Below are 13,586 nucleotides of genomic sequence, written 5' to 3' on the forward strand. Positions count from 1 at the left end.
CAGGCCTTGCCTGGGCAACCAAATGTCATTTTCTTGATCAGGTTAACATTTTAATATATATTTGAAATAAAAACAAAAAAATATTGCAAACCATAACAATGGACCCAACATAGTTGCCAATTAATATACTCCTTGACAATAGGTCATTGGAGATAAAATATAGGGGAAAAAAATCACATCACATGGTTTTGTGAAAACCATTTTTTAGTTTTCGGGTGTTTGGTTAGTAACATATGCGTATTAGTAACATAGTTGACAGAATTTTTGCAGAAGTTAATAAAATGAAATATTTTCTTATTTTAATGAAAATTAAATTTAAACTCAATTTATTAATTTAGGTTGTGGAAATAAATTTAATATAGATAATTCTGACTTTAACATTTATTATCCATTATTTTGAACTCAGACCCACTTCAAAATGCAGACATAGCAAAAATTTCAATTTCAAGCAAACTGAAAAAATAGGGTACTATGTTGGGTCCATTGGTGTGAGATTATTGTGTGCGTCCTCTTAAATTGATAAAATATGATTTTTCTGAAGAAAATCGTTTAAAAAAAATTTACCCTAAATTATAGGATGACCATATTGTTTCTATATTTATAAAATCTTTCTAAGTGTTTAAGTCGATAGTTTTATATTTCCCCATCATCTGATTGTCATTCACAATGCTTCATGGGATTGTAGTTCTTTCTCTCATAAAAGCCACACTCTCTTCTATCTGTCTTTTTTTTTTGCTTTATTTTAAAGTTGGTAATGTTGTGATTCACCTTTGGTGTACTGTAACTCTTTAACAAAGACCTTTTTAAATCCCTATGGAAAAAAAAGTTTCCAAAACCAAGGTCGCTAAAAAAGTGGATGGGCACTGTTGCATTCTTTTCTCAGTTTTTCTTATGATGGGGAACCCTTTAAAATATATTGCTTATCAATATTCAAGAAACATGCACACGATTCTTCAGTATTTAAATCATCTCATTTATTTATATCTTTTGAACACATTTGCTTAAGTCAGGGAATACACAGAGCATGTTTGAGAACAGAGCAAATAACAAGAGTAAGAATCATCAGAAATCAAAGAGAACATTATCTTATACAGAAAAACAAAACTAACAGAGGGTTACTGTGAGAAAACTCAACTTCAGAGAAACTATCCGGTAATGGAAACAGTCCTGTGCTTAAAGACGGACAGGGTTGTTGGTGCAGGTGGAAATACTCTGGATCTCTGTTATTTACTGAGCTGCAAGTTAAGTCGTAAAAGACTGATAAAAGTCAGAAACAATTGGCCATTCAGGTTTGGTGAGCATCCGCAAAGCACAAATAGCAGAACTATGTCACTGCCGATACAAATTTAGCTTAAAAGTGATTTTGAAAAACTCATGCATATTTAGCTAATATTGCAAGTGCTTCTCTGAAGTCAAGCAGTCTCATACTAATGAGTAATCTTATAGTCGTTAATATAAATATCAGTCACCCTGCATTGACAACAATGAGCTTAATACAAAAGCATGCCGTAGAAATATCACCATTTCCATAATCTTAATATCATCGACATTTTGTAGCTATAGTATTCGTCATTTACGCCATTGTCAGTATCATTTTGGGACAAAATATTATATTATATATATATATATATATATATATATATATATATATATATATATATATATATATATATATATGCACTTAACAAAGCTGGTAAAACAGATAAGAGAAAGGTTTAGGTAAACCAGCATTCAATAGAAAAATGAAATCAAAAAGAGAAATAACACCAAACCTAGTGTTCAAGTGACTATCATGCAAAGAAATTCCAGCTGAAATGCAAGTAAACTGCAGTTTCAATACTGTGTGTCCTGTTTTAATAGTGATGTGCACTTTCACTCGTTAACATGTTTATTTTCATTGCTAAACACACAGAGAACAGTACACTTTTTACATGCTGTTTTATTCATTTTTTTTCGTCGTTTTGTCTTTTTTTTAAGGGAGTGGACAGGCGTGAAACTTATATAAACACAGGTGAAGTCTTGCATGAGATAAAGCATCCAAGAATGAGACGCAACTGTAACAGAAGCAGAACACCGGAGCACAAACACACGGACACGTGCCTCACCGGGGTCGCTTTATTTGGATTTGAAAAATTCCCTATTTTTATCCTCGTGAAAGGCGTTTCAGACAATTTCTTTCAAATAATAACAAAAAAAAGATCAGTAGTCATCATCGATATGACATGTAGCTCAAAAATGAGTGAGTTTGAACATGAAAAAGTGTGCGACGCAAGTCTAAAGTTGCGGTAATATAATCAAATAAATAAATACAACCTGAGGACACGATTAGTATACGAGTCTATATAAGGGCAATAAAATAGTCATATGACCAGGTGATGATGTCACACTGACACGTCCGTTCACCATGATTACAAGCCTTCAAAAATAGACTGAAACCAGCGTAAAGTTGCTCGAGGTGTGACGTACACTTCATAAACTATTTCTTACCATCTTCTGAAATATAAAACTATTGCTGCCGATTTTGACTACGAACCTTCGCATCATTCTTCAAAAGGTCTTCACACACCTTGCACTTTGCTCATCCAAAGGGTAAACAATCTTTAAAAAGGATCCAAGGTAACAAATTTCACTCTCCTTAAAAGTCTTGCACACTGACGACAAAATATATATAAACTCTCAAAAATATAACGAGTAATATTGATAAGTTATCACCACATGTTGCAAAAAATATAAATGATGAAACACGAGCCAAAAAAAAAAAAAAACCCTCAAAAGTATGCAACTCTGTACGCTTAAACTTACCAAATTCTTCTGCTTTTACCAAATTTCGCGAATTCATTGAACCAGCTGCTTTTTAATGGCCTCTAATAACTACACTAAAACAATAGCCACTTTGCAAACAAACTGAATGATGCCATTGGCCGTCCATATCTTTCCATAGTCCTAGAAAACACATGAGTGAGGAGGTCATCTGGTTTGCCTATGATATTGGCATGTTCAGCTGAGGTATGGTTTTTATTCAGGTTTGATTCAGTCGGTCCAACTGTACAGGAGCTATTCTAATACCGCTGGTTCAGCTGAAAAAAATTAAATAAAATTTAATACTAATACTAATTTAATGTCACAGGTTACATATAGAGCATGATTGTGGCTTTCCAAAAACCAGGAATTGCTCTTTCAATATAAAGTACGCCTACTGAAATCCGATTAATTATTTCAAATCTGTGCTAACGATGTGAGAAATAAAGCTGGAAGACCCCGAACGTCACGCCGTTCTCGATTAGGCTCTGGTGGGATCTGCCCCAAAACAGACACACATACCAACACATGTCCACTTACGCTTGAACACACATGGACAGACGCGTCGGTTGGATGTGAATCACATTGAGAAGCCTGTACATAAACGCCGACCATTATTTCTCCATATCATCACGGAAATGGCCTCTGTGGATATACTGAAAAAAATTCATGCTCTCTAAAAATGTTTAGAAAGGAAAAGTCTTACATAAATTAAAAATCATTGGCATTCAGAACATGAATGGTATAAGTGATAATTGTTTTTGTATTTAATACTAATAACAACAGTAAGAACAATAGTAGTAATAATAATAATAATAACAATTATATCGAAAATCTACACTGTAAATGAGGACGGCGATTCAGTGTAACATTATTCACACTGGGAAGGTGCGACGGAAAGCGTGGTGTTTCACAGACGACTCGCTGAGGCCTTATTATTCGTACTAATCAAAGACTGTCCAACTCCACACTGCACATGTGCACAACAGGGGAGTCTCTGCACGGGTGTAAAGATACAGGGAGGGAGGGAGTAAAGTTGAAGGTAAGACAGAAGACGACGCACAAAAGTGATTGGCAGGTGAGGTGATTGACAGGTGAGGGGGCCGGACCCAGTGTGCAGACTCACAGACACCCAGCACTGGGCTCGCTTTCCTTCCTCCCTCTCTTCAACTCCCCCCCCCCTCCCTCACTCTTGCACTCTCCATTTCTGGCTGGACACTCTTGTTAAGATGTGGCTACAATGAGCTCAACCTGAGGGAAAAAAAAAAATGTGTTAACTCTGTGTGTCTTTAGCTTGTACAACAACAAAATTGTATCCGAGATGTGCATACAAAAATACAGAGGAGCTGGTTGTCATAAGGGCTATATCTCAGTAACGGAAAAACCCCAAACAGTGGTGAATAAAAATATTCAAGGGACAAGACAACTATATAATGAAGATTTTAAAGGATTAGTTCACTTTAAAAAAAACTTTTGCTGATAATTTACTCACCCCCATGTCATCCAAGATGTCCATGTCTTTCTTTCTTCAGTCGAAAAGAAATTAAGGTTTTTGATGAAAACATTTCTCCATATAATGGACTTCAATGGGCCCCAAACGGTTCAAGGTCCAAATGACAGTTTCAGTGCAGCTTCAAAGGGCTTTAAACGATACCAGACGATGAATAAGGGTCTTATCTAGCGAAACGATCGGTCATTTCAAAAATAAATAAAAAAAGTTTAAGTTTTATAAGCACAAATGCTCGCCTTGCTCTGTTCTATGATGCGCGTTCGTGACGTCACGTGATACGCAATTACGTTGAAAAGGTCACGCTTGACGTAGGCGGAAGTACCGAGTCTTTTAGGCTTTTTAATATTAAAACACCCAGGATACGCACACGAAATGGGCATTTTAAACGATAAACTGACACAAAGACATTTGGATATGTGTATATGGTCCTCCTTCCGCACATTTGTAAACACTGACTCGGTACTTCCGCCTACGTCAAGCGTGACCTTTTCAACGTAATTGCGTATTACGTGACGTCACGAACGCGCATCACAGAACAGAGCAAGGCGAGCATTTGTGCTTATAAAACTTAAACTTTTTTTATTTATTTTTGAAATGACCGATCGTTTCGCTAGATAAGACCCTTATTCATCGTCTGGTATCGTTTAAAGCCCTTTGAAGCTGCACTGAAACTGTCATTTGGACCTTGAACCGTTTGGGGCCCATTGAAGTCCATTATATGGAGAAAAATCCTGGAATGTTTTCCTCAAAAACCTTAATTTCTTTTCGACTGAAGAAAGAAAGACATGGACATCTTGGATGACATGGGGGTGAGTAAATTATCAGCAAAAGTTTTTTTTTAAAGTGAACTAATCCTTTAAGTTTCGTTTCCCCTAATGGGGCAAGTTGTCACATGTGCTTAATTTATTTTATGTTTACTTCTGTTTGCAATCAATTTGAATTTATTATTTTAACTTTTTCATTTGTGCTGTTTCATGAATTCATTTGTTTCATAACTGTTATTATTGTTAATTGCAGAAAAGGCATTAAATAACATTGAACATTTTTATGATAATTATGTATAATTTACATTTAAAATAAATGTGGCTAAAAATGGCTTATTTCATATGTAAAATAGCATGTCATATTTCAAAACTGGATATTTTTCTCAAATTAGTGTCATAACAGATGGTACCCACTATGACAACATGCCCTGCTACAGGTCAATGTGTGTTAAATGTAGCCAATACTTTGAGATATAAGCCTTTATAGAAAATGACTTTCAAAAAAGAACCTGCCCTGTGAAAATTTCACTGGAATAAAAAGTGAGAAAACTAGCGCCGATCACTCTATATACACTACTCTATATACACTACTACTTTTTTTATGTTTTTGAAAGGAGACTTATGACTTTATGCTCACCAAGGCTGCACTTATTTGATCAAAAACAATTCAATTTCTATTTGTTTTCTATTTGTTATTCGTTTTCTATTTGAATACATTTTACAAGAACATTTATTCCTGTGATGCAAAGCTGGATTTCCAGCATCATTACTCCAGTCTTCAGTGTCACATGATCCTTCAGAAATCATTCTAATATGCTGATAAGAGACTTCTTTCAAAAACATTGAAAAACAAAAAAAAACGCACCAACCCCAAACTTCTGAACAGTAGGGTTTATATAATATTTTCTATTAATCTGTAATTTTAATAAAATCAACCCCTCACCCCGATTGAGAAAATGTTTCTTTTGTCTTTGTTTGTGCTTTATCAACATGCAGTAACACTAGTGAGAGACTCTCCACTTCATAATACAAAAGTGCTCACTGATGAGTGATGACGCATTTGAGACTCATGTTATTGCCCAGGTGTACCTTCACTGGAGAGGGGCGGCCGGAGCTCCCGAACAGTGGAAATGGACATTTTGCCATTTGGAGTCCCGGCGATGCCACACCCTCGTCTCTTCTGATTGGCTGCTGCGCGGCCGGCCCTGCCCGTCCACATATTGCGTGAGGCGGATATAGGCAATGCAGGCGGCCTCCTCTCCAATCAGGTGCACGTGAGGGTTCAGGATGGTGGTGTGGATGGGCTTACTGTTCTTAGACAGCACTGACAGAGCAAAAAACCAGCCACACTTTAGAACATACTGTACATCATGACCAACAAGGTAAAAGTGAACAGCAATACGGCTCAACTTACAGTTCTCGAAGTAAAATCTGTGGAAGTCCATCCCCTCCACCAGGTTTCCCAAGGCCTCAGGTTCAAAGCAGGTGAGTCCAGGGTCGCAGATTTTACTGAAAGGAATTAAAATAGTTTCAGTGCTATGACATTTCAGTCAATTGTGGCTAAATAAAATTAAAAATACACCTCACACACAAGCAACTTACGCATAGGCTTCAAAGTCGCCATTGTTGATGGCCTCAATAAGCTGTTCTGTGATTTTGATGATCTCCTGTTTGCGTGCTGTAGGAGGAGAAAGTCAAGTGTCAGGAGCAAACTTCTCAAAATTCTCTAGTACGAGCATTATTTGTAAGCAAAGTTGCATCTTTTAAAACACACCAACATATATTCCACAGGTTTACTCTAATTCATTCAGCAGACTTGTTTCTAATCTGTCTTGTTGCATCAGTACACACAAGCCGCAGTGTTAAACAAGGCAGAAGCACACAAATAAAAAACAAAATCCACCCAAACAGATTTCAGCCACCTACACTACATGATTTCACACACACCATTTCCTTTCCAGCTCTGTTAGTCACAGGACTAAAACAACTAAATACCACAGCTCAAATAACTGAAGGTTAAAATAACACTACAGGCACAATTAAAACACTCTCCGCATAACTGTTTACATCTGATATTAAGATCAGTCTCAGATGGTCCGATCACAATTTGTCAAGGGGTTTGTTTAAATTATTTTTGGATTTACATATTTTACATATAAGAAGTGTATGTGAAACGAAGCAAAAATAAATAGCATGTTAAAAAGTTTCCCAGGTTTAATGTGATCTTCATAAAACAAAAAGTTATTTTTATTATTAATCAATCAATATATTCATATAAACTATACATTACATATGCACTACCGTTCAAATTATTTGAAATGAATCATTTTATTCAAAATGGATGCATTAAAATGACCAAAAGTGATAGGAAAGACAATTCAAATGTCACAGAAAATTATATTTCAAATAAATGTTGTTCTTTTGAACTTTCTATTGATCAAAGATTCCTGAAAAAAGTAATATAATAATAAATATTAAAAAAAGTTATAATAAATGTTTCTTGAGCAGAAAACCATAATATTAAAATGATTTCTTGAGGATCATGTGACACTGAAGACTGGAGTAATGATGCTGAAAATTCAGCGTTGCCATCACAGGAACAAATTGTATTTTAAAATATTATATATATTTTTAAAAATCTTACCAACCCCAAACCTCTGAACAGTAGTGTTTATATATTTTCTATTAATCAGTTATTTTAATAATACAACCCCACATTGAGAAACTTTTTCTTTTGACTTTTTTTGTGCTTTATCAACATGCAGTAACACTAGTGAGAGACTCAAAAGTGCTCACTGATGACGCATTTAAGACCCATGTTCTTGCCCAGGTGTGAGCGATGTGATCGAATGACCAGAGACATCCACACAGTGTGCATGTTAGTTCACTAGCATCATTGCTGCCTTTTTACACTCCCAGGAAATAAAAAATAAAAAACCTCATGCTGCTGTGCCAGTAATGCCAGTACAGACACTGACACCACATACTCACAATGTGCCGAGGGCCGGGGGCTCGAGGATGGCTGGGCAGGGGAAGGGGAGGGGTGTGATGGGACAGATACTGGGGCAGTAAGGGCTCTGCTGGCTGCTGATGGCTCACTGTCTGTCTGGGGGACTGTAGGTCTGCGCACACTGCTCACTAGATCAGTCAAACGTGACACTGGAGTTTGCCGATGGCATTATTGCCAAAGGCAGATGACAGAAAAAGAACATGCATAAACAGCTAGTTGCTAGAAAACATGGTGAATCAAATATACATTGAATGACAGGTTTGCAATGAAGATAGACTCGGCAACCTCCTTTGTACAACCTATCTGCATTCTGGCCCATCAGGGAGGGACTTACTCTGTGTGGGAATGTTGGGGGTCTGGGGAGTGGAGGGGGCAGAAACTACAGCTGGAGTGATAGTGTTTCCCCCCTCAGCATCAGATGTGGGCACCGAGCCCCGACGTACCACACCCAGCAGATCAGTGAACTTAGTGGCAGCTGTGGGCCCAGACAGGGCAGGACAGAAATAACAGTGGAGATGAGCTTAGAAGAGGAGCGGAACAAGGAATAGGAGTCCTGTGTGCAGTGGCATTAAAAGAACCGTTCACCCAAAATTTCATTTTCATCATTTACATACCTTTATGTCATTTCAAACATTCAATACTTTTTGGGTAAGATTTTCAGTGAAAAATGACTTAAATATTAGTATTTCCCTCACACAAATCTACCACATAGCTTCATAAAACTTAAAACATAAATTATTATATAGATTGCTTTTATGATACTTGTATTGTTCTTTTTAGGAGCAAGGATGACAGAATTTTCTGTTTCTTTCTATTTTTTATTTATTTATTTTTTGCTGAACTATTCATTTAAATAAATCCATTTGAAATTGGTTAAACGATCGGAACACAGAAAACGGCAAGATTAGGTTTGATTAAAAACAATGAAGTATCACGTTTACCAATGAGAACAGAAAGTAATAATCCTCACTGGTACTAATGGGTGAATATGACCATAATACTCATTTAATGGCACTGATTTACGTTTTAGTGCTGATCTGCATCACACACATGCACAAGGAGATGATGGGAAAGTGGGTGATGTCACTGCAGTCAGAGGGCACTTACTGAAGACAGCGGGGGAGGGGCCTGGAGGTATTTGGGCGGAGTCAGGATGGGTGCTGGGGTTTGACTGAACTGAACTGTTATCTACAGCCTTTCCTGTGACACGCCCCCCCGACAATGCACAGAGATACATGAGACACAGAAAGCATGGGTCAAATTGATATCAATAAAGTTTTTGCAGCCATTCCCAAATCCATTGCCAGAGGAGCCAGATACCTTCATGTCACGTGTGGCGATTCCAGCTAATTGTTACTTCAGTGTAGACGACAGACAAATTAAATGCAATACAAAGATCCTATTCTTAATCCATGTCTTTTTTTTCTGGCAAAAATCAAAAGATCCTTAAAGAAATAAGTCAAATTCTATGAAGTTTGATTACAAGACACTTGAGTATTCCAATTTACTTGAGAAGCAGAACTGGACAAAATATTAAGACTTGGGTTTCAGATAATATATCTTGAATAATAAGACAAAATATGTATCTTGTTCCACTGGCAGATTTTTTCATTTGTTTTAAACAAATCTCTCTAAATGTATTATTATATTTCTTAAGTTCTATTTTCTATTTTCTGCAGTGCATGAATTAATAGAAATAAAGCGAAAGAAAGACTGAGCAAAAGATGACCACCCAAAATTAATCAAGCAATACAGTCAAAACAGACCAAAGCTTTAAAAAATCAACTCAATATACTGGATGATTAAAAGTAAACAGCATGATGACCATAAAGAGCATGCTAGCAGGTAGCAGATATCAAGACGCTGATTCAAAACACATATTCATGGATTGAAAATTCTTATTTACAGTCATCATAAATCCACTTCTTTTCAAACAACTGTTATTCAAACAGATATTCCTTACAGTCAAGCTAGCATAGATGTTATAAAGCAAACCTCTCACAGCTGCGCCATAATTCAACACTCAGCTATTGCAGCCAGATATTTCCCAACACTACTTAGAAGTAACACACACACACACAGACACACACACCCTTCTCACCGTCTCTTTTGTGTGATCTCGAAAACAAGACATCACGCTCCTGTCATGCACCATGTCTGCCCAGAAATTTGGCGGCAAGTTTTCTCCTCATACGCAAACTCACACACATGCTCTGAAATAGCCAGGGTCTCTGTTTCCCACTGAGGTTAATTATAGCACAAGGTGCCCTTGTCTTGTTCTGGGGCAGAGAGAGCTGACACAGACGCTCAAAGTAGGAGTGACACCATCCCAGAAGTGAGCACTGAAAGAGCTCAGCCTAAAACTGTTCACTAAATTTGTCAGTCTAACATTAATGAACAATCTAAAATGTTTAGGCTTTTGTTCATCCTCTACATACACTACCTCTAATGCTCACCAAGGCTGCATTTATTTGATCAAAAATACAGTAAAAAGTGTGAAATATTATTACAGTTTAAAATAACTTTTTTCTGTTTTAATATATTTTAAAATGTATTGTATTCCTGTGATGGCAAACCTTAATTTTTTACTCTTCAGTAGCTATCCACCCATTTTGATGTGCTTTTTACTGCATAAAAAAAAAACTTGATGGAAAAGCCAAGATATGCATAAATTCTAAAAATGTGCATAAAAAACATACGCACTCAATTGAAGCGGATACATTTTTTATCTGACAAACTACGATGGAAACACATTTACTGTATAAATCTCTCGATGAGCAACAAAAAAAACTCACGTGACTTTGCCTCAACAGAGGATGTGATTGGACTAACCAGCGGACCAATGTCATTGCACAGCATCTCAAATGCTGGTTTGGTCATTCTGAAATGTCATCTGATTTGGTTTAATTCCCTCCCAGAAGCGTCTCATATGACTGCGCTCCCAAACACCGGGCATCCGATCACAAGATAAAATGGCAGCGTTATTTCGTTTCGTCTGCCAGTTTATTGCGTTTCGAGGCACAAGTATGATGTTCTGTTGAACACATCGGATGGAAAAACGCTGCTTTATTCGCAAATGTTTTATGTGATATTCCAATTCTGTGCATAAGTTAATTTCGCATACTAACATAGCTAGTGTCACATGATACTTCAGAAATCATTCTAATTATGCTGATTTGCTTCTCAAGAAACATTTCTTATTATTATCAATGTAGTAATATTTTTTCCAGAAAATGATATTTTTTCAGAGGTTTTTAAAGAATCAAAAGTTTTGAACTAGATTTGAAATATAATTCTAAATGCCTTCACTGTCATTTTAGATTAATTTAATGAATCCTTGTTGAATAAAAGTGTTAATTTCTTTAAAAAAATCGTTCTGACCCAAAACTTTCGTATGGTAGAGTAAATATGATTTGTTACTCAAATCTGATCTTTAGGACTGACTGTTTGCACTGTAATTATGCAAAATCTGAATTTGAGTTTGTTCCAACAGTGTAGACAATATCCCTATCTACACTGGTTGCCATGGCAACGATTTAAAGGGATAGTTCAACCAAAAATGAACATTGAGAAATTATTTACTCACCCTCATGTATTTTCAAACTACGACTTTGTTTCTTCTGCGTACCACAAAAGAAGATATTCTAAAAAAATGTTTAAGTGTTTTTTTGTCTATACAAATAATGTCAGTGGGATCCAATGTTGTTTTGGTCCCCACTGACTTTCATTGTATGGACAGAAACAGTTGAAACATTCTTCAAAATCTTTTTTTGTGTTTGTGTTCTGCAGAAGTAAGCAAGCCATACAGTTTTGGAACAGCATGAGAGTGAGTAAATGATTACAGAATTAAACATTTTAAGTGAACTATCCCTTTCACATCAGCACACTGTGAAAAGACATAAGACAGCAGATGACAGCCTGAATGTACTGAACAAAAATCATATAATTTTTGCAGTTCAAACTACAAATAACTAATCAGAATTTTGCTGCCTGTCTGAATAAAACCATAGAACTCTTTGCTGAAGAGTTGCTCCACACAAATGTTGATTGTTGTGCCTTACCTTTCATTTCCTCGTCCTCCACGGTGGCATTACTGCTGTCCGACGACTCCTGTGACATTCAGACACAGAGCACAAATCAGTTTGGCAATATATTAACATTTTTCAGAAAGAATTCCAACTAGTGCCAAAGTCCTCACTCTCATTGCCATACACACACCATAAATTAACATAAACTGCAGAACTCTGGGGAATCACACGATTAACCAATCAACGATGCATGACAATGTCAGCACGACTGTTAGAAAAAGCTTGTTATTATAATTGTTATAATCCTACTCACATACAGGGATATTAAACACAAGCCACACTGTCATAAGTCTAGTCTGTGTTTCTGTCTTGTTTCATGTTTAGCAGCTCCCAGTTATGTTTATTAGTCTTCCCAGGTGCTTCCTATTAGCCACACCCCCTTGTTATCTTGTTTAGCTTGTTTGCCCTTGTATTTAAGCCTGTGTGACTAGTCAATCCTTAATGTTTGTTTGCTGGTTGTTCTGTTCCTGCGCCTTGTTTCCTGAGTCTGAGTTTGTGTAATAAAGAAATACTGCAAATGGATCCTACTCCCTCATCTGCTTCAACCACACGTGACAGAAGGATTAACCATAACATGGATCCAGCAGAATGTCGCTTCCGCCAGGATGATCGCCCGATGGAGGAATATGTGCGGGAATTTTGTGAGTTTTGCCATGGGGTGAACTTTAAGGACACTGTCTTAAAGGATATGTTTGGCCGTGGAATTAATAGGTTTCTTTATTTCCTCATGCCTGATGATACCCCGAAATACACGCTAGCGCAATATATTGGCTTGGCCCTTTTATTGAGTGGTTCACCATTTACTGTGGGCTTTGCACAAGAGGAACCTCGCCAACTCACAATATTCCCGAAACCTGTCCCAGTTCATGTCATGCCCATCATGCCTCATTGGGTCCACCCCGTCATAACCGCCAGTGCAGAATCTCTTCCCACTGAGACAGTTTTTTCTGAGATTCTCCATGTCACATCTGCCGAGCCTGTGTCTCCGGACAAGATGGCCGCTGCCGAGCCTGTGTCTCCGGACAAGTTGGCTGCCGCTGAGCCTGTGTTTCCGGACAAGATGGCCGCCGCCGTGCCTGTGTCTGTTCCTGTTCCTGAGCCCGCTGCGGAGGAGGAAGCTGTCCCTGAGGCCGCTGCGGAGGGCGAAACCGAGTCTGTTCCTGAGCCGGTGTTTGTTCCTGTTCACATCACGTCTGCCGAGCCTATGTCTCTGGACGAGATGGCCACCGCCAAGCCTGTGTCACCGGACGAGATGGCCGCCGCTGAGCCTGTGGTTCCGGGCAAGATGGCTGCCGCCAAGCCTGTGTCTGTTCCTGTTCATGTCACATCTGCCGAGTCTGTGTCTCCGGACAAGATGGCCGCCGCTGAGCCTGTGTTTCCGGACAAGATGGCCGCTGCCGAGCCTGTGTCTGTTC

The 13,586-nt window shown here is 37.7% G+C and overlaps 1 protein-coding gene across 39 annotated transcripts in view; it reads right to left on the bottom strand.

The window, feature by feature from the left end:
* Window positions 1–1,974: 1,974 nt before the first annotated feature.
* Window positions 1,975–13,586, bottom strand: part of camk2b1 (calcium/calmodulin-dependent protein kinase (CaM kinase) II beta 1) — a 71,684-nt gene continuing 60,072 nt past the window's right edge. For 23 of the 39 annotated variants that reach the window (XM_084113143.1, XM_084113139.1, XM_084113136.1 and 20 more), the window contains 8 exons: window positions 12,145–12,193; window positions 9,191–9,283; window positions 8,418–8,558; window positions 8,065–8,232; window positions 6,676–6,751; window positions 6,488–6,582; window positions 6,163–6,397; window positions 1,975–4,050 (listed from right to left, as the gene is read on the bottom strand). In XM_084113143.1, the coding sequence (XP_083969269.1) occupies window positions 6,165–6,397; window positions 6,488–6,582; window positions 6,676–6,751; window positions 8,065–8,232; window positions 8,418–8,558; window positions 9,191–9,283; window positions 12,145–12,193 (855 nt within the window). In that variant the 3' untranslated portion in view covers window positions 1,975–4,050; window positions 6,163–6,164. The remainder of the gene's footprint in view (window positions 4,051–6,162; window positions 6,398–6,487; window positions 6,583–6,675; window positions 6,752–8,064; window positions 8,233–8,417; window positions 8,559–9,190; window positions 9,284–12,144; window positions 12,194–13,586) is intronic. The other 16 variants (XM_084113159.1, XM_084113157.1, XM_084113155.1 and 13 more) reach the window with 2 other exon arrangements.

The sequence above is a fragment of the Abramis brama genome (genome assembly GCF_963993115.1).
Source record: "Abramis brama genome assembly, chromosome: 5".
Classification (NCBI taxonomy): Eukaryota; Metazoa; Chordata; class Actinopteri; order Cypriniformes; family Leuciscidae; genus Abramis; species Abramis brama.